This window comes from Rattus norvegicus, chromosome X, assembly GCF_021556685.1.
Source record: "Rattus norvegicus strain SHRSP/BbbUtx chromosome X, alternate assembly SHRSP_T2T, whole genome shotgun sequence".
In the NCBI taxonomy this organism is placed as follows: Eukaryota; Metazoa; Chordata; class Mammalia; order Rodentia; family Muridae; genus Rattus; species Rattus norvegicus.
The window spans coordinates 111779495-111798250 of NC_141554.1; the positions used below are offsets into that span (position 1 = coordinate 111779495).

Here is an 18756-nt window from a genome sequence, read left to right on the forward strand (position 1 = left end):
TCAAAGATCAAGTGACCATAGGTGTGTGGGTTCATTTCTGGGTCTTCAATTCTATTCCATTGATCTACCTGCCTGTCTCTGTACCAATACCATACAGTTTTTATAACTATTGCTCTGTAATACGGCTTGAAGTCAGGCATGGTGATTCCTCCAGAAGTTCTTTTATTGTTGAGAATAGTTTTTGCTATCCTGAGTTTTTGTTATTCCAAACGAATTTGCAAATTGCTCTTTCCATCTCTGTGAGGAATTCAGTTGGAATTTTGATGGAGAGTGCATTGAATCTGTAGATTGCTTTTGGCAAGATGCCAAGTCTTATTGTAATTTGTTATGCAGTTTTCAGTTGATAACCCTGGGAGGCTTGCTCTTTTCTGAAGGAAATGGAGGAGGAGGAGCAAATCTTGAGGAGGTGTACGTGGACAAGGAGGAATAGGGGGAAGGGAACCTGTGGTTGGGATGTATTTTATGAGAGAAGAATAAATAAAATAAATAAAAAATTTAAAATAAATTGTGGATAAAAAATATACTGAGTGAGGTAACCTAGATCTAAGTCTTAATTTAAATTATACTTCTTACAATGTCTGTGGATACCTCTATAAGTATGTCTCATTCTAGGAGTTGCTTCTAAGCCTTAAAATCACATGAAGACTGGAACAATAGACAGAACATAGCCAATAAGTAAGCAGCCACTATGAAATTTGAATACAACTATAAGCCCATATTTTTTTATAAGCCCATATTTTATGATGGAAAACAGTTCTTGAAAATATAAAGATATTTGTGCCTTTAACTATATACATGCAAAAACATAATTATTTTAAAGTGACAGTGAACCTGGGTATTAATATATTTAAAATATGCCCTTTGGTCTTTAAAAACAGTTTTCCTTCTTATTAATGTAGTAGTTGTCTCTATTTCCCATATAACTGTGATTACTAGTAGACTTTTTATTTTTTATTCTCTATCAGAGTTTGATAAATTCTTGAGGTAAAATTCCAGAAAAGAAATATTTTAGTCTCAGCTAGCAATAGGGTTGATACTGTAGCCACTCTACTTTGTCTGTGGAAAGAGGAGGCCACCATATTTAATATGTCAATGAATGATTAAGACTGTGTTCCTGGAAAACTTTAATTTATAAAAATGAGTAGCTAACTACAAATTAATTCTGCCTAGACTATGTAGTTTATATATCTCAGCTCTGGCTGTACATTAGAGTCAATTTGGGAGATTTAAAAAACCACTGGAATTGTTCCCAACAGCAGAAATATTATTTTAATTAGTCTGAGGACACAAAGGCATCTTTAGATCTTTAAAACCCCTTACTTGATTATAATTATAATTCTTGGAGTTGAGAACTATATACCTCTGATCTTTAAGAGAACCTACCTTAAGCTATTGAATGAAGGGAAAGAGGGCAGTAATGCCAGCATGTTACAGGTTAGAGACATAACTGTAATTAATATATTAATAGTCTTACCCTTAATTATCAGCCTACTGGATAACTGATCCTAAACTAACAGATAGGTATGATATCAAAATACAATACAACAAAAAATGAATGGCTATAGCAAAAATGTGATAAACAATAGGAGAGGTACAGAATTGTAGTCAAGGAAAGAATGGACAAGAGAGTTTAACAATTGTGAGGAAAGGAGAAAGTATAAAAGTATAAAAGGGAGTATAAAATAGCAGGGCAGTTAAGTGTTATGTGCAGAATAAATAAGGAAGGTTATGTAGTCAGGGAGCAGAGGTTAGGAGGGAATTAGAGACTTAGACTACCATCACTGCTATGTGTGTTTTATGCTATTAGAAAAACTATTGTGATTATTTATCTCGGTTTTTTCATTTGTATTTACATATGAGATCCAAGTTAGAGAAAGGTACTATATAATCATTTTAAAAGACCATGTAAATCTATAATGATGAAACCTTCCTTATAAAACTAAGGCTATATTCCCTCCCTGTGATAAATGTCATTATACATGGCCATTCTCTTTTCTGCCCTCTTTTCCAAAACTAATATTCATCACATAGCCAAATAATAAATTCTTTTGAGTCTAAACTGGACTGGAAGGCTCACATCTTTAATCTCAGCAGTTGGCATGCAGAGAAGGCACATCTCTGAGTTCGAAGCCAGCCTAATGAGTTTTAGAGCAGTCAGTGAGACACAGTTGAGATGCTGTTTCAAACAAAAATTAAGAAAAATGAGTTCAGTTGATTGTTTTGCTTTGTAATTTATGGAAAATAATGTATTAAAGTAATATACATTTTTTTTCAGAAATCTGCCTGAATCTTCGAGATCCTCCAACTAACATAGTTATCATTCCAGAAAAGCAGTTGAAATCAGAATGGAAATTGCCAAAACTAATTAACCGATTTATTACAAGGTAAAATAGTTCCTTGTAATATCTCTTAAGTACTAATCTTTAAATGTTAGTAAACAAAAAAATAATGAATTATAATTTATTTAGAATCTACCCCAGATGAAGCTGTATCAGTTATTCAGGCAGGTCTTTTCATAGTTATTCCTGAAAAATGTCTTTTCACTGTTTCAAGATTATAACGTCTATTGAACATTTTATTTTTCAGGTCAGAACTAGACGATATGCCAGAAAATAGCATCTGTGATGTAATTGGTATGTTATCCTTTGTGGGGAGGGTGCAACGATCAAAAAAGAAAGGTAAGCTTTTAAATTTGAAAGTGCAAGTGGTTAAATGTGAAGAGTATTGTGTTCATGTGCATACAATGGCCTTCATGTTTCTCCCTGCTCTATCCACATAGAGAACAGTGAAGACTTTTGGTCCTACCGCTGGATTCACATCACTGACGGGACTTCAGAGCAACCATTCATAGTGCAGCTGTTTTCCACATCGCAGCCAGAAGTCTTTGAAAATATTTACCCAAGTACTCCATACTTTGCTCTTTTTATTTTTTTGAAACAGCAATGGGAACTTAAAGATAGTAAGATGGGGGCTGGAATGATGACTCAGTGGTTGAAATAACTTGCTATTCTTGTAGATGACCCAGCACATCCATAGTGTCTCCCAGTCATCTATAGCTCCAGGCCCAGTTTATTGGATGCTGCCTTCTGACTCCTGTGGTCATTAGGTATGCACATGGTACACAAAAATACATGCAGGTGAACACTCATATACCTAAAAAAAATGTATGTTTTCTTTTTAAGGGAGAGTGATCTGACTTAAAGAGGTGTCATGACAATGAGTTAGGAACGCAAATGACCTAAAATCATTTCAAACCTTTCCGATGCTGGTATATTTAATAGTTTATATTAATCATCTTCTTGTATATTCAGGAGTTACCTTAAGATTTAAATCACAGAGCACTGTTCCTATTTTCTACTGGTCCTCTTATGCTTCCCAAGTAGTGATCCCAAGTAGTGATCTTCTTACTTACTTGCTTTTTTAACAGTGACAGAAAACACAATTAATGCCTTTCTGAATCTGTTTTATTTCACTTAAATGGTGATCTCCAATTATATCTATACATTTTCCTGAAAAAAAAATAACATAATCTTATTCTTTTTAAAAATATTTATTTATTTATTTTATATAAGTACACTGTTGCTATCACACCAGAAAAGAGTATTAGATCCCATTACAGATGTTTGTGAGTCACCATGTGGTTGCAGGGATTTGAACTCAGGACCACTGGAAGAGCAGTTGGTACTCTTTTTTTTTTAGGTTAAAATAATTGGTTTATTTTAAGTTATGATCAAGTAAGAGGAGAGCTATATGCCTAAGGCGTTTGTTGTCATACTTTGAGTCTGAGTTATTTCTGGGAGCATGGAGTTGGGAGGAAGAAGTGGACCTAACTAGACAGCATTCCTTAACTGTCCGTAATTTTGTTTTTTTTTTTTAATTTTTTTACTAACTTGAGTATTTCTTATTTATATTTCGAGTGTAATTCCCTGTCCCGGTTTCCGGGCCAACATCCCTCTCCCCCCCTCCCCTTCTTTATGGGTGTTCCCCTCCCATCCCTCCCCCCATTGCCGACCTCCCCCCAACAATCACGTTCACTGGGGGTTCAGTCTTAGCAGGACCCAGGGATTCCCCTTCCACTGGTGTTCTTACTAGGATATTCATTGCTACCTATGAGGTCAGAGACCAAGGTCAGTGCATGTGTAGTCTTTAGGTAGTGGCTTAGTCCCTGGAAGCTCTGGTTGCTTGACATTGTTGTACATATGGGGTCTCGAGCCCCTTCAAGCTCTTCCAGTTCTTTCTCTGATTCCTTCAACGGGGGTCCTATTCTCAGTTCAGTGGTTTGCTGCTGGCATTCGCCTCTGTATTTGCTGTATTCTGGCTATGTCTCTCAGGAGCGATCTACATCCGGCTCCTGTCAGTCTGCACTTCTTGCTTCATCCATCTTGTCTAATTGGATGGCTGTATATGTATGGGCCACATGTGGGGCAGGCTCTGAATGGGTGTTCCTTCAGTCTCTGTTTTAATCTTTGCCTCTCTATTCCCTGCCAAGGGTATTCTTGTTCCCCTTTTAAAGAAGGAGTGAAGCATTCACATTTTGATCATCCGTCTTGAGTTTCATTTGTTCTAGGCATCTAGGGTAATTCAAGCATTTGGGCTAATAGCCACTTATCAATGAGTGCATACCATGTGTGTCTTTCTGTGATTGGGTTACCTCACTCAGGAAGATATTTTCCAGTTCCAACCATTTGCCTACGAATTTCATAAACTCGTTGTTTTTGATAGCTGAGTAATATTCCATTGTGTAGATGTAACACATTTTCTGTATCCATCCCTCTGTTGAAGGGCATCTGGGTTCTTTCCAGCTTCTGGCTATTATAAATAAGGCTGCTATGAATATAGTGTAGCATGTGTCTTTTTTTTATATGTTGGGGCATCTTTTGGGTGTATGCCCAAGAGAGGTATAGCTGGATCCTCAGGCAGTTCAATGTCCAATTTTCTGAGGAACCTCCAGACTGATTTCCAGAATGGTTTTACCAGTCTGCAATCCCACCAACAATGGAGGAGTGTTCCTCTTTCTCCACATCCTCACCAGCATCTGCTGTCACCTGAGTTTTTGATCTTAGCCATTCTCACTGGTTTGAGGTGAAATCTCAGGGTTGTTTTGATTTGCATTTCCCTTATGACTAAAGATGTTGAACATTTCTTCTCAGCCATTTGACATTCCTCAGCTGTGAATTCTTTGTTTAGCTCTGAACCCCATTTTAATAGGGTTATTTGTCTCCCTACGGTCTAACTTCTTGAGTTCTTTGTATATTTTGGATATAAGGCCTCTATCTGTTGTAGGATTGGTAAAGATCTTTTCCCAACCTGTTGGTTGCCGTTTTGTCCTAACCACAGTGTCCTTTGCCTTACAGAAGCTTTGCAGTTTTATGAGATCCCATTTGTCGATTCTTGATCTTCGACCATAAGCCATTGGTGTTTTGTTCAGGAAATTTTTTCCAGTGCCCATGTGTTCGAGATGCTGCCCTAGTTTTTCTTCTATTAGTTTGAGTGTATCTGGTTTGATGTGGAGGTCCTTGATCCACTTGGACTTAAGCTTTGTACGGGGTGATAAGCATGGATCGATCTGCATTCTTCTACATGTTGACCTCCAGTTGAACCAGCACCATTTGTTGAAAATGCTATCTTTTTCCATTTGATGGTTTTAGCTCCTTTGTCAAAAATCAAGTGCCTATAGGTGTGTGGGTTCATTTCTGGGTCTTCAATTCTGTTCCATTGGTCTATCTGTCTGTCTCTGTACCAAAACCATGCAGGTTTTATCACTATTGCTCTGTAATACTGCTTGAGTTCAGGGATAGTAATTCCCCATGAAGTCCTTTTATTGTTGAGAATAGTTTTAGCTATCCTGGGTTTTTTGTTATTCCAGATGAATTTGCAAATTGTTCTGTCTAACTCTTTGAAGAATTGGATTGGTATTTTGATTTGGATTGCATTGAATCTGTAGATTGCTTTTGGTAAAATGGCCATTTTTACTATATTAATCCTGCCAATCCATGAGCATGGGAGATCTTTCCATCTTCTGAGGTCTTCTTCAATTTCTTTCTTCAGAGTCTTGAAGTTCTTATTGTACAGATCTTTTACTTGCTTGGTTAAAGTCTCACCGAGGTACTTTATATTATTTGGGTCTATTATGAAGGGTGTTGTTTCCCTAATTTATTTCTCGGCTTGTTTCTCTTTTGTGTAGAGGAAGGCTACTGATTTATTTGAGTTAATTTTATACCCAGTCACTTTGCTGAAGTTGTTTATCAGCTTTAGTAGTTCTCTGGTGGAACTTTTGGGATCACTTAAATATACTTTCATATCATCTGCAAATAGTGATATTTTGACTTCTTCTTTTCTGATCTGTATCCCCTTGACCTCCTTTTGTTGCCTGATTGCTCTGGCTAGAATTTCAGAACTATATTGAATAAGTAGGGAGAGAGTGGGCAGCCTTGTCTACTCCCTAATTTTAGTGGGATTGCTTCAAGGTTCTCTCCATTTAGTTTAATGTTAGCAACTGGTTTGCTGTATATGGCTTTTACTATGTTTAGGTATGGGCTTTGAATTTCTATTCCTTCCAGGACTTTTATCATGAAGGGGTGTTGAATTTTGTCAAATGCTTTCTCAGCATCTAGTGAAATGATAATGTGGTTTTGTTCTTTCAGTTTGTTTATATAATGGATCACGTTGATGGTTTTCCTTATATGTAACCATTCCTGCATGCCTGGGATGAAGCCTACCTGGTCATGGAGGATGATTGTTTTGATGTCCTCTTGGATTCTGTTTGCCAGAATTTTATTGAGTATTTTTGCGTCGATATTCATAAGGGAAATTGGTCTGGAGTTCTCTTTCTTTGTTGTGTCTTTGTGTGGTTTAGGTATAAGAGAATTGTGGCTTCATAGAAGGAATTCCGTAGTGCTCCATCTGTTTAAATTTTGTGGAATAGTTTGGATAATATTGGTATGAGGTCTTCTATGAAGGTCTGATAGAATTCTGCACTAAACCCGTCTGGACCTGGGCTCTTTTTGGTTGGGAGACCTTTAATGACTGCTTCTATTTCCTTAGGAGTTATGGGGCTTTTTTAACTGGTTTATCTGTTCCTGATTTAACTTCAGTACCTGGTATCTGTCTAGGAAATTGTCCATTTCCTGAAGATTTTCAAGTTTTGTTGAATATAGGCTTTTATAGTAAGATCTGATGATTTTTTGAATTTCCTCTGAATCTGTAGTTATGTCTCCCTTTTCATTTCTGATTTTGTTAATTTGGACACACTCTCTGGGTCCTCTCATTAGTCTGGCTAAGGGTTTATCTATCTTGTTGATTTTCTCAAAGAACCAACTTTTGGTTCTGTTGATTCTTTCTATGGTCCTTTTTGTTTCTACTTGGTTGATTTCGGCTCTGAGTTTGATTATTTCCTGCCTTCTACTCCTCCTGGGTGTATTTGCTTCTTTTTGTTCTAGAGCTTTTAGGTGTGCTGTCAAGCTGCTGACATATGCTCTTTCCTGTTTCTTTCTGCAGGCACTCAGCGCTATGAGTTTTCCTCTTAGCACAGCTTTCATTGTGTCCCATAAGTTTGGGTATCTTGTACCTTCATTTTCGTTAAATTCTAAGAAGTCTTTAATTTCTTTCTTTATTTCTTCCTTGACCAGGTTATCGTTGAGTAGAGCATTGTTCAATTTCCACGTATATGTGGGCGTTATTCCCTTATTGTTATTGAAGACCAGCTTTAGGCCATGGTGGTCTGATAGCATGCATGGGATTATTTCTATCTTTCTGTACCTGTTGAGGCCCGCTTTTTGACCAATTATATGGTCAATTTTGGAGAAAGTACCATGAGGAGCTGAGAAGAAGGTAAATCCTTTTGCTTTAGGATAGAATGTTCTATAAATATCTGTTAAGTCCATTTGGTTCATGACTTCTCTTAGTCTGTCTAAGTCTGTGTTTAATTTCTGTTTCCGTCATCTGTCCATTGATGAGAGTGGGGTGTTGAAATCTCCCACTATTATTGTGTGAGGTGCAATGTGTGTTTTGAGCTTTAGTAAGGTTTCTTTTACGTATGTGGGTGCCCTTGTATTTGGGGCATAGTTATTTATGATTGAGAGTTCATCTTGGTGGATTTTTCCTTTGATGAATATAAATTGTCCTTCCTTACCTTTTTTGATGACTTTCAGTTGAAAATTGATTTTATGTTATATTAGAATGCCTACTCCAGCTTGCTTCTTCTGACCATTTGCTTGGAAAGTTGTTTTCCAGCCTTTCACTCTGAGGTAGTGTCTGTCTTTGTCTCTGAGGTGTGTTTCCTGTAGGCAGCAGAATGCAGGGTCCTCGTTGCGTATCCAGTTTGTTAATCTATGTCTTTTTATTGAGGAGTTGAGACCATTGATGTTGAGAGATATTAAGGAATAGTGATTATTGCTTCCCGTTATATTCATATTTGGATGTGAGGTTATTTTTGTGTGCTTTTCTTCTCTTTGTTTTGTTGCCAAGACGATTAGTTTCTTGCTTTTTCTAGGGTGTAGCTTGCCTCCTTATGTTGGGCCTTACCATTTATTATCCTTTGTAGTGCTGGATTTGTAGAAAGGTATTGTGTAAATTTGGTTTTGTCATGGAATATCTTGGGTTCTCCATCTATGTTAACTGAGAGTTTTGCAGGATACAGTAACCTGGGCTGGCATTTGTGTTCTCTTAGGGTCTGTATGACATCTGTCCAGGATCTTCTGGCTTTCATAGTTTCTGGCGAAAAGTCTGGTGTGATTCTGATAGGTCTGCCTTTATATGTTACTTGACCTTTTTCCCTTACTGCTTTCAATATTCTTTCTTTATTTTGTGCGTTTGGTGTTTTGACAATTATGTGACGGGAGGAGTTTCTTTTCTGGTCCAATCTATTTGGAGTTCTGTAGGCTTCTTGTATGCCTATGGGTATCTCTTTTTTTAGGTTAGGGAAGTTTTCTTCTATGATTTTGTTGAAGATATTTACTGGTCCTTTGAGCTGGGAGTCTTCACTCTCTTCTACACCTATTATCCTTAGGCTTTATCTTCTCATTGAGTCCTGGATTTCCTGTATGTTTTGGACCAGTAGCTTTTTCCGCTTTACATTATCTTTGACAGTTGAGTCGATGATTTCTATGGAATCTTCTGCTCCTGAGATTCTCTCTTCTATCTCTTGTATTCTGTTGGTGATGCTTGTATCTATGGCTCCTTGTCTCTTCCTTTGGTTTTCTAACCAGGGTTGTTTCCATGTGTTCTTTCTTGATTGCTTCTATTTCCATTTTTAATTCCTTCAACTGTTTGATTGTGTTTTCCTGGAATTCTTTCAGGGATCTTTGTGATTCCTCTCTGTAGGCTTCTACTTGTTTATTTATGTTTTCCTGCATTTCTCTAAGGGAGTTCTTCATGTCTTTCTTGAAGTTCTCCAGCATCATGATCAAATATGATTTTGAATCTAGATCTTGCTTTTCTGGTGTGTTTGGATATTCCGTGTTTGCTTTGGTGGGAGAATTGGGCTCCGATGATTCCATGTAGTCTTGGTTTCTGTTGCTTGTGTTTCTGTGCTTGCCTCTCGCCATCAGATTATCTCTAGTGTTACTTTGTTCTGCTATTTCTGACAGTGGCTAGAGTGTCCTATAAGCCTGTGTGTCAGGAGTGCTGTAGACCTGTTTTCCTCTCTTTCAGTCAGTTATGGGGACAGAGTGTTCTGCTTTCGGGCGGGTAGTTTTTCCTATCTACAGGTCTTCAGCAGTTCCTGTGGGCCTGTGTCCTGAGTTCACCAGGCAGGTCGCTTGGAGCAGGAAAGTTGGTCTTACCTGTGGTCCAGAGGCTCAAGTTTGCTCCTGGGGTGTTGCTTATGAGCTCTCCGAGAGGGCAGCAACCAGGAGGACCTGCGCCGCCCTTTCCGGGAGCTTCTGTGCACCAGGGTCCCAGATGGCATTTGGTGTTTTCCTCTGGAGTCAGAGATGTGGGCAGAGTGTAGTCTTTTCTGGTTTCCCAGGCGTGTCTGCCTCTCTGAAGGTTTAGCTCTCCCTCCCATGGGATTTGGGTGCAGAGAACTGTTTACCTTGTCGGTCCCTTCAGGTTCGGGTGGTGTCTCAGACGCAGGGGACCTGCTGCTCCTGTGCCCTTATCCACGGGAACCCAGAGGCCTTATAGAGTTTCCTCTTGGGCCAGGGATGTGGGCAGGGGTGGGTAGTGTTGGTGGCCTCTTCTGCTCTGCAGTCTCAGGAGTGCCCACCTGTCTGGGCGGTGAGCTCTCTCTCCCACGGGGTTTGGGAGCAGTGAGCTGCGGGCTGGAATCAGTGATGTTGGGAATCCCACTAAAAACCGGAAGTGTCTGGTCCTATTGGAATTTTGTTTCTGTGTGTCCTCAGTTCACCAGGCAGGTGGCTTGGAGCAGAAAAGTTGGTCTTACCTGTGGTCCTGAGGCTCAAGTTTGCTCATGGGGTGTTGCTTATGAGCTCTCCGCGGGGGCAGCAACCAGGAGGACCTGCACTGACCTTTCCCAGCAGTTGGTACTCTTAACCTCTGACCCATCTCTCCAGTCCATCCATGGTTTCATTCTTTATGACTGATTAAATTATATGTACACACACACACACACACACACACACACACACACACACACACACACATGTTCTTCCATTTAACCCAGTGAAGGTACCTAGGCTACTTTTATACATCGGTTATTGTGATGGTATAGTAAGCATAAATATTCAAGCCTCAATCAAGCCTCTCTTGTATGTTGCCTATGATTCCTTCAGATAGAAGCCCAGGAGTATATAGACTGAACCATAGGCAGCTCTGTTTCGGGAGTCTGAGGACCTTTATACTGATTTTTTATACTTTCTGTATTAATTAGGTTCTGACCAGCAGTGTTGACAATTTGTTTTTGCTCCACACCCTTCCAGAGTTTGATGTGTTTTGATTTCTTGATTATAGGCAGTCAGACTGGGCTGAGATGGACTCTCAGTGTAGTTTTTAATGGCATTTTCCTGCTGGCTAAGAATGTTAAGTTCTTTCTTGTACATTTATAAACCAATTGTGTTTTTTTTCTTTTAAAAAAGAACCTTGTCAATCCCAGTTTATGTGGTTCAGGTGATAAAACCAAGGGCTTCCTGCATTCTGGACAAGCATCCAACTACATCACATCCCGAGTCCCCATTTTTACATCTTTTGTGAACTGTGTGTTAAATTCATTTTCCCATCTATTGACTAGAAAACTTGTTCCTTTAACATGTAATTTTGTGACTCTTCATATATTCTGGATACTAATTCTGTTTCAGAAAATAGCTGGCAAAGATTTTTCTCTGATTTTTAAACTGTCTCTTCAGTCTCATGTTTTCTTAGCTGTACAGAAGCTTTTAAGTTAGAGTCAGTCCCCTTTGCCAATTCAGGCTATTATTTCCAAAGCTGTTGGACTCCCATTCAGAAAGTAATTGCATGTACCTACATCTTAAAAGTGTTTCCGTTTAGTACTTTCAGGGTTTCAGGACACATTAAGGGCTTTGATCCATTCTGAATTGATTTTTAAAGGGTGTTGAGTGATTCAGACAGGTTCTATTGTCTGTTGTTTCTCTCCCTCATTCCATCTTGACTGCTGTCACATTTTATAACCCTGTTTGCATGGTGGTCTAAATCGTTCAGGGTCACCAGATCACCTCATAACACAGAGCTCAGTAAACCACTGTAGCCTTTTGCTTCTCTAAGTTCCCTAATGGAGTAACTTTCGACTTACTCTGCTGTAAGCAGTCCTATCCAGCCTGGTAAACTGAGCATCGAAACACTGCCCGTCATATGCCCAGAACTCTATTTCTATCTCTCCTGTGTGTCATACATATTCATAGGCACCTTAGCCACTTATAACCATATGTCCCTAATGATTTTTATGAATTGGTCCAGCAGGAAAAGATAACGATTTCTCTCATATTGTGAGGTCTTTTGTCTCAACAGAAGAGGAATAATTATATTACTTGGTACAGTAATCTAACTGATCCTATTTTCCCTTGTCTTACATCATAATCAAGCTTTAATAAACTCCCATTTCTTGTATAAAAATCTTTTTCATTCAAACAAAGGCAGACTAATTGTCATAGTTTTGCCTGCGTGTATGTCTGTGTGAGGATATAAGTTCTACTGATTTGTTAAAATTCTAGTTTTTTTAGTATCTTCTATTTCTTCCTTCAGTATTTAATAGCTTCATTGTAAAATATCCTTCATCTCTTTAGTTGACTATATTTCTAGGTAGTTTTGAGGTTATTGTGTATGAAATTGTTTTCTTGATGTAATCATTACCATATACAAAAGAGAAGATGTGTGGAGAGAGTACTCAGAATATATTATATTCATGTATCAAACTAGCAAAGAATGAGCTTAATTAATTTTTAAAATGTAAAAAAAAAGTTAAAACCATTCTTACAATTTGAATGGATTTTCTTTTATTTTCATTATTACAGAAAAAAAGAACCAGTAATTGAAGAGATAGAAAATGAATTTATAGTTATGCTGGGGAGAAATCTTTATTCATTTATTATACATTATCTATTATTATTCAAAAACCTGCTTTCGAATAATTGCCTGAATTTACACTTGTTTGTTTATGTCCTGGTTTATGAAATTAAAATTATTTGAGTTGAAGTACCCAATAGGGTTTGGTTAATGAAATTTTATTTCAAGTTTTCTCTCAGTCTGGCTTTTCTTTATTGATGCCATTTCAACTCTTTTTTTTTTTTTTGGTTCTTTTTTTCGGAGCTGGGGACCGAACCCAGGGCCTTGCGCTTCCTAGGTAAGCGCTCTACCACTGAGCTAAATCCCCAGCCCCGCCATTTCAACTCTTAAACAGTGTCTTAAACAGTTTTCTTTATTTTATTCCACTGTTTGTATATTCATAGACTTCATTAATGGATTTTTTTCAAATCCTATTTAAGGTCCTTAAGCATATTCATAATGGCTGTTTTGTAGTCCTTGTCTTGTGCTGCAAGTATATGGCATCTCTCCGGCCCTTACTATAGTAGGCTTGTTGAGCTCTAGTGGAGACATATTGTCCTAGCTGTTATTGATTGTGCTTTTTATGCTGCTATCTATGAATCTGGGTTTGAGATGAGTGTAATTCTAGATTGTCTGGTCTTGTATTTGTTGGGTAGATGTTCTGTTCCTTGGTTTCTCTTGCCCTCTCTGGTTCTTGGGAGACTGGGGTGACTGTGGGTTGCCTGGTAGGGAATGCTTCTGAGATCCTGCCAGATGTGGCCTCTGGGGTTCCAGGTAGAATGTATTTCTGGATTTTGGGAACTTACACTTAGAGATGGGAATGGGCTAAATGGGAGCTGAAGTGGTCTATGGGATGCAGGAAAGATGTGTTTCCCACCAGGATCTGCTGTAGACTTCTGGTGATGGGAGGGGAGACCACAGTAGGTGGTATGCTACAAAGCTGGGGGTAAAACTGGGGGACTGGAATTGGAAGGGAAACAGAAGAATGAAGATTACCTACACAATCCCTGACTGGTGTGGCCTGCAGGTTCCTGGGAGGAGGTAAATATAATAGGTAGTTTTTTTTTTAAATCATAGGTTTTTAAAGTAGTTGAAGTCTGAAGACACTATAATCATATTATATTCACATTTGTAATGTATCAAGTAGGTTAGCAAGATAAAAAAAAAGAAAGCCAACAAATAAACAGGTCATATAAATCCCATCATTGAGTCTTGACATTTAACTAAGGTAACTACTTGATATAAAAATCACCTGTATAAACAAATACAAATTAATACTCTATATCCCTCTCTGGTAGAAGGATTCCAAGTAACCAGGGTTCAGTGTTACATTGAATAAACCAATGGAACTATCATAAAGAAACATAAGGCCTTTTATCCAGGAGAAAAATAACTATTCACACACATGTTCCCAACTAGAATGACTCTTATACAATAAGCATCTTGCTTTACTTAAATGTGGCCCTTGTACTTTCCAAAGGAAAGACCTCTGGTCAAAGTGGATGGAGAAACAGAACATACTAGGTAGTGTCAGATCACTCTTTTGTCAAAGAACAGGCTGCCAGGGAATCCCTGGTAACATGTTAGATGTGCAACATCTCAGGTGGACTCTACACATAGTAAGTCTGAATTGGCATCTGAAGCAAAGTTCTTTGTGATTTCTGCATTTGTTAAGGCTTAGGGAGAATTTCCAGTAGATCCTCCTCTTTAAAATGCAAATGCAATTTCACTTGTGTTTTTCATTCCCTATAGTGACATATTTTGTGTGTACCCAGTTGAAAGTTGTTAGAAATAACAGTCAAGTACCTAAGCTGCTTTATCTCACCACGACAAATGAAAGCAGAGTGCTTATTACTGGTGAGTAACTTCTTTGTCTCTTCTTTATAGAGAATGTAATCCACTGTCTTTTCCCTACAACTGTTTGGTACATATTAATTTGTACCTTATAACATTCAATTTCAGGATAGCTTTATTTTGACATCATTATGACCGGAGAATATTTTAATAAACAACGTTTGGCTCGCGAAATAGATTACTTCTATATTACTGCTGGTAGGAAATGTTCTCATGGCTCATTGGAAAATGACATTGATGTCATTTAGTTTACTTTGATTACTACTTGATATAGAAAATAGAAAAAATTGCTTGCTACCCTGGAGATTGCTAGGTTTGATACCACAATGTAGAGTCAACATGACATTCATGCTTGTTGTTAGCCAAAAAGCCTAGAAGTATTCAGTTAATATCATTTTTATAATATACCAAATAAAAATGTGGATCAAATTTTGGTCCCCAAATCTCACATTTAATTTATATGACTATCATTATTTGTCTACAAATAAATCGCCCCTCTATATATGTGGGTTGCATATCCTAAATTTCAGCCACGATAATATATATATATATATATATATATATATATATATGCGCTAAACATGTGCAAACTTCATTCTTGCCATTATTCCTTGAGCAATATAACAGTAATTGGTGTGTTTTACAACATTCTGAGTATTAGAAGCAATCCAAAAATTATGAAAATTATCCAAGAGGTGTGCCCTTGTTCTATCCACATGTGTGTTATATTATACAAGGGAGTTGAGCATCTATAGATTTTGTATATACAAACTTTGTAAGTACTGAGGAAGACCAGTGCATTACTTTCCCTTTAAAACCAATAAGATAAAATTCTCAAATAAGAGTATGAAAGAATAGTATGGAATAAGGTATTTACCAGAATTCTACCATGCGGGTAATTAAGAGATTTGTCATGGGTTTTTTCTTTTTTATTAATTAATTAATTAATTAATATTCTTATGCTCCAGATTTCATTACCCTCCTGGTCCAATCCCTGAGAGTTCCACATCCCATACCTGCTCCCTGCCCCGCCCCACACTCTGTCTCCCACCCCAGCCCCATCTCCACAAGGATGTCCCAACCCCACCCACCCCACCAGACCTCTAAACTTCCTGGGCCTCCAGTCTCTTGAGGGCTAGATGCATCTTCTCTGACTGAAGCCAGATCGAGCAGTCCTGTGCTGTATATGTGTCAGAGGCCTCATCTCACCTGGTGTGTGCTGCCTGGTTGGTGGTCCAGTGTCTGAGAGATCTCAGGGCTCCAGGTTAATTGAGACTGCTGGTCCCCCTACAGGGTTGCCCTCCTCCTCAGCTTCCTCCAGCTTTTCCCTAATTCAACCAGAGGGGTCAGCAGCTTCTGTTCGATGGTTGGGTACTCATATCTGCACCTGACTTTCAGCTGCATGTTGGGTCTTTTGGAGGGCAGTCATGGTATGTTCCTTTTTGTGAACACCCCATAGCTTCAATAATGAGTTTTATGAAATGTATAAATATGTCTTTATCAATATTTTTGTAAATATTAACAACCCCTGATATCAATATGTCATTTTAAGTCTGCCTTAAGAACATGAATTTAAAGTTCAAACTACATCCACAATTACTTTTGTTGTTATATTATACCATACTATCAAGTTAATAAGTTATCAAAAAATCAGCTCTTCAGAAGATGCTATTTAGAATAGAATAGTTTTGGGGTTTCCTCCTGTGGTTTTTATTATCATATATATGGTTTCCGTTTTAAATCCAATTGAACTCTGATATGTCTTATTTTCTTAGAATATGTCTACTACACAGAATAATTAGAATAACTGTCTGCTACGCAGTAGATAAGTAAAATATGCTACATAATATGTAAACTTGCTTTCTTTTTTATAAAATGAGACTGTTTTAATGTTTGAAAGTCCACACAAATGTATTTCAGTGACTCTTTTATTGTTTGTTTGGTTTATTTGCATTTCTCCCTTCTGGCAAGGAGGTCATAGAGGCCAGCCATATACATATGATACCAAGGCCAAAAAAATTATTCAGTGGATTAAAACGAAGACTAATTTGGAAGCAAAGAACACTGTTATTGGTGGATATTACCCCTACCCACCAGTTCCAGAGACATTTTCCAAGTATAGTCGCTTTATTAAAGGTATTAGTATAATTTCCAGTTCTTCTGTTTAATGCTACAAGTTTAGTATATATTATTTCTGTTAGTCATATGTATTCCCTTCTCTTCCAGAAGTGATGTTTAGCAAACCTTAGTGGCAATAATTTTGTCCAAATGTAGATACAAAATATATGTATATTTCCTAAAAGTTAATATTTTTATTTTATTAGACTAGGAAAAAAGGGAAAGTAGAAGGATGAATAACTTGTGGATAATGCTTTGATTAACTGTGTTAAGATCAGTTTTCACATTAGAAATCTCAACTTGTATGACATTACATAGAAATGTCAATGATACCTAAATGAGGTGCTATATAACATGATATCCAAATGGTGATGGTTGTGTGATGTTTCTCTTATATATAACGTGACTCCATATTGATTTTAAATAAAAAGGATACTAGAGTAAATGGGGTGCTGAGTTTGGAATTGAATTAGTATTTGAGAGGATTGGCATTAATTTCCTTCTAAGTAGAATTAATATAGAGTAGTGAAAAGTTTAAAATAAGTATGTTATTGTTTAAAGCTTGAGATGGTTGCGTGTTTGGAAGAAAATAAAAATTGAAATGCTGAGCTATCACCATCTAAATGCTGCTATCTTCTTGGGTGTTGTATATGATTTAAATAATGAAAATATGCTTTTCTGGGCAGTGACTAACCAACAATTTGTAGTTTGAAATACGATCTATAAATTATAATCAATATGTACAATTACTGTTACAGAGACTTCAGACAAGAAGCCTGTATTACAATTTGACTGATACATATATTTGACTTATATTTTGATGACAAATACTGAAGAAGATACCAAATATAAACACATAGTCTCACAAGATTATGTTAATGTAGCAGGTTCACATTATAAAACGACGCTGAAAATCTAATTTTTACTTTTAATCATGTCTCCTCTTTCAAACTCATAATTTCTTGGGACTTGTTCTTTTGCAGCTGAGTCACTCTTGACAACAATAAGTGAAGTGAGGAAGGTGATTGAAGACTTGCAGTACAGGGAACAAAAGCGCATTGCAATTCAGGGGATAATTACTGCTATAAAGTACATCCCCTATAACCACTCAGCAAAAAGTGCCCCAGCATCAGAAACACTTCAGGTATGGTGGCAGAGGACTCCTAGTGCATGTCTGACAGCACTATGATCATAATGACCATTGGTACCTTATGCATTGACTCTTAATCGTAATCTGAGAGAAAAAAAATTATTTTAGTTTTTGTTCCTGCTTCATTTCCTTTTTCTATCATTTTGGGGTGAGGGGCAAGCCTCTGCATTTCTTAAGGCATCAGACCCTGTCTTTGTTTTCTAAATAATTCAAATCTATTCCATATGTCTTTAATGCCTGGCTAGAGTATATGAATAATTGCTGTGTTAACTTTTTTTAGGCTACAATGATAGAAAAACTTCACAAGGGTGTTTCACTTCTCTATCTGCAATGACAACTTTACCTGTGTTCTGTAAAACATAGCAAGAGCTCTCATAGGAGAAATGGTCTACTAGAATAGCAATACTGGAATGTTCATATCCTCAAGAGTTCATTTTTCCTGTTAGTTCACCTTCGTCAAGGCCGTGTCTAGGAGTCTTACTATACATGTAGAAATAACCACTTAATCCATTTGGTGATAGTAGCAGAGGAGGCCTTTTATCTTCTTGAATCTAAATACAAGATCGATATAAATTTAATCGACCTTATAGAAGCAGTATCTCTCGATCATACTAGAAGTCCAATGTGCTATCCATTGTGCCACAGAGCCCACCTGCTTAATCGACCTTATAAAAGCAGTATGATTGCAGTATTCTGTCCAACTCTTCAAAGTATGAAACTTAAATGTATACCTTTTCAGAAATAATTTTGTGAATTGGTTTTAAAATATTTTGCCTACTTATTGGTTTTAGAACGCTAGTCCACCCTCAACATCTCAAGCAGCTGCAAAAGAAGGTCATTATCATGAAAGAGGGAGTAAAAGGTCTCAAGATGACAGGCCAATGGATTCTCTGCCTATGGTTTTGAGTCTCTGCGCAAAAAGAAAAATTCTTCAAGGCCCAACTGCGAATCCGTAAGTTGTTTGCATTACATCACTTACACATAGAGTTCTCCACTGTGTGACTGCCCAGTTGTTCACTTTTTAAAAATTAGATTTACTTTCTTTTATATGTATGTTTTACATGCATGTATATATTTGTACCGTGTACATATCTGGTACTCATGGAGGCCAGATCCCCTGGAACTGGAATTACAGATGATTGTGAGACACCATATGAAACCGAGAATCAACTCAGGTC

The 18756-nt window shown here is 37.5% G+C and overlaps 1 protein-coding gene across 2 annotated transcripts in view; it reads left to right on the plus strand.

The window, feature by feature from the left end:
* The window catches only part of Radx (RPA1 related single stranded DNA binding protein, X-linked), an 87552-nt gene that overhangs the window by 22513 nt on the left and 46283 nt on the right, over nt 1-18756 (plus strand). Inside the window, exons 4-10 of one of the 2 annotated variants that reach the window (NM_001127377.3) lie at nt 2276-2384; nt 2587-2678; nt 2780-2902; nt 14209-14313; nt 16285-16446; nt 17412-17572; nt 18370-18530. In NM_001127377.3, the coding sequence (NP_001120849.1) occupies nt 2276-2384; nt 2587-2678; nt 2780-2902; nt 14209-14313; nt 16285-16446; nt 17412-17572; nt 18370-18530 (913 nt within the window). Of the gene's footprint in view, nt 1-2275; nt 2385-2586; nt 2679-2779; nt 2903-14208; nt 14314-16281; nt 16447-17411; nt 17573-18369; nt 18531-18756 lie in introns of both variants that reach the window. The other variant, XM_087600710.1, reaches the window with a different exon arrangement.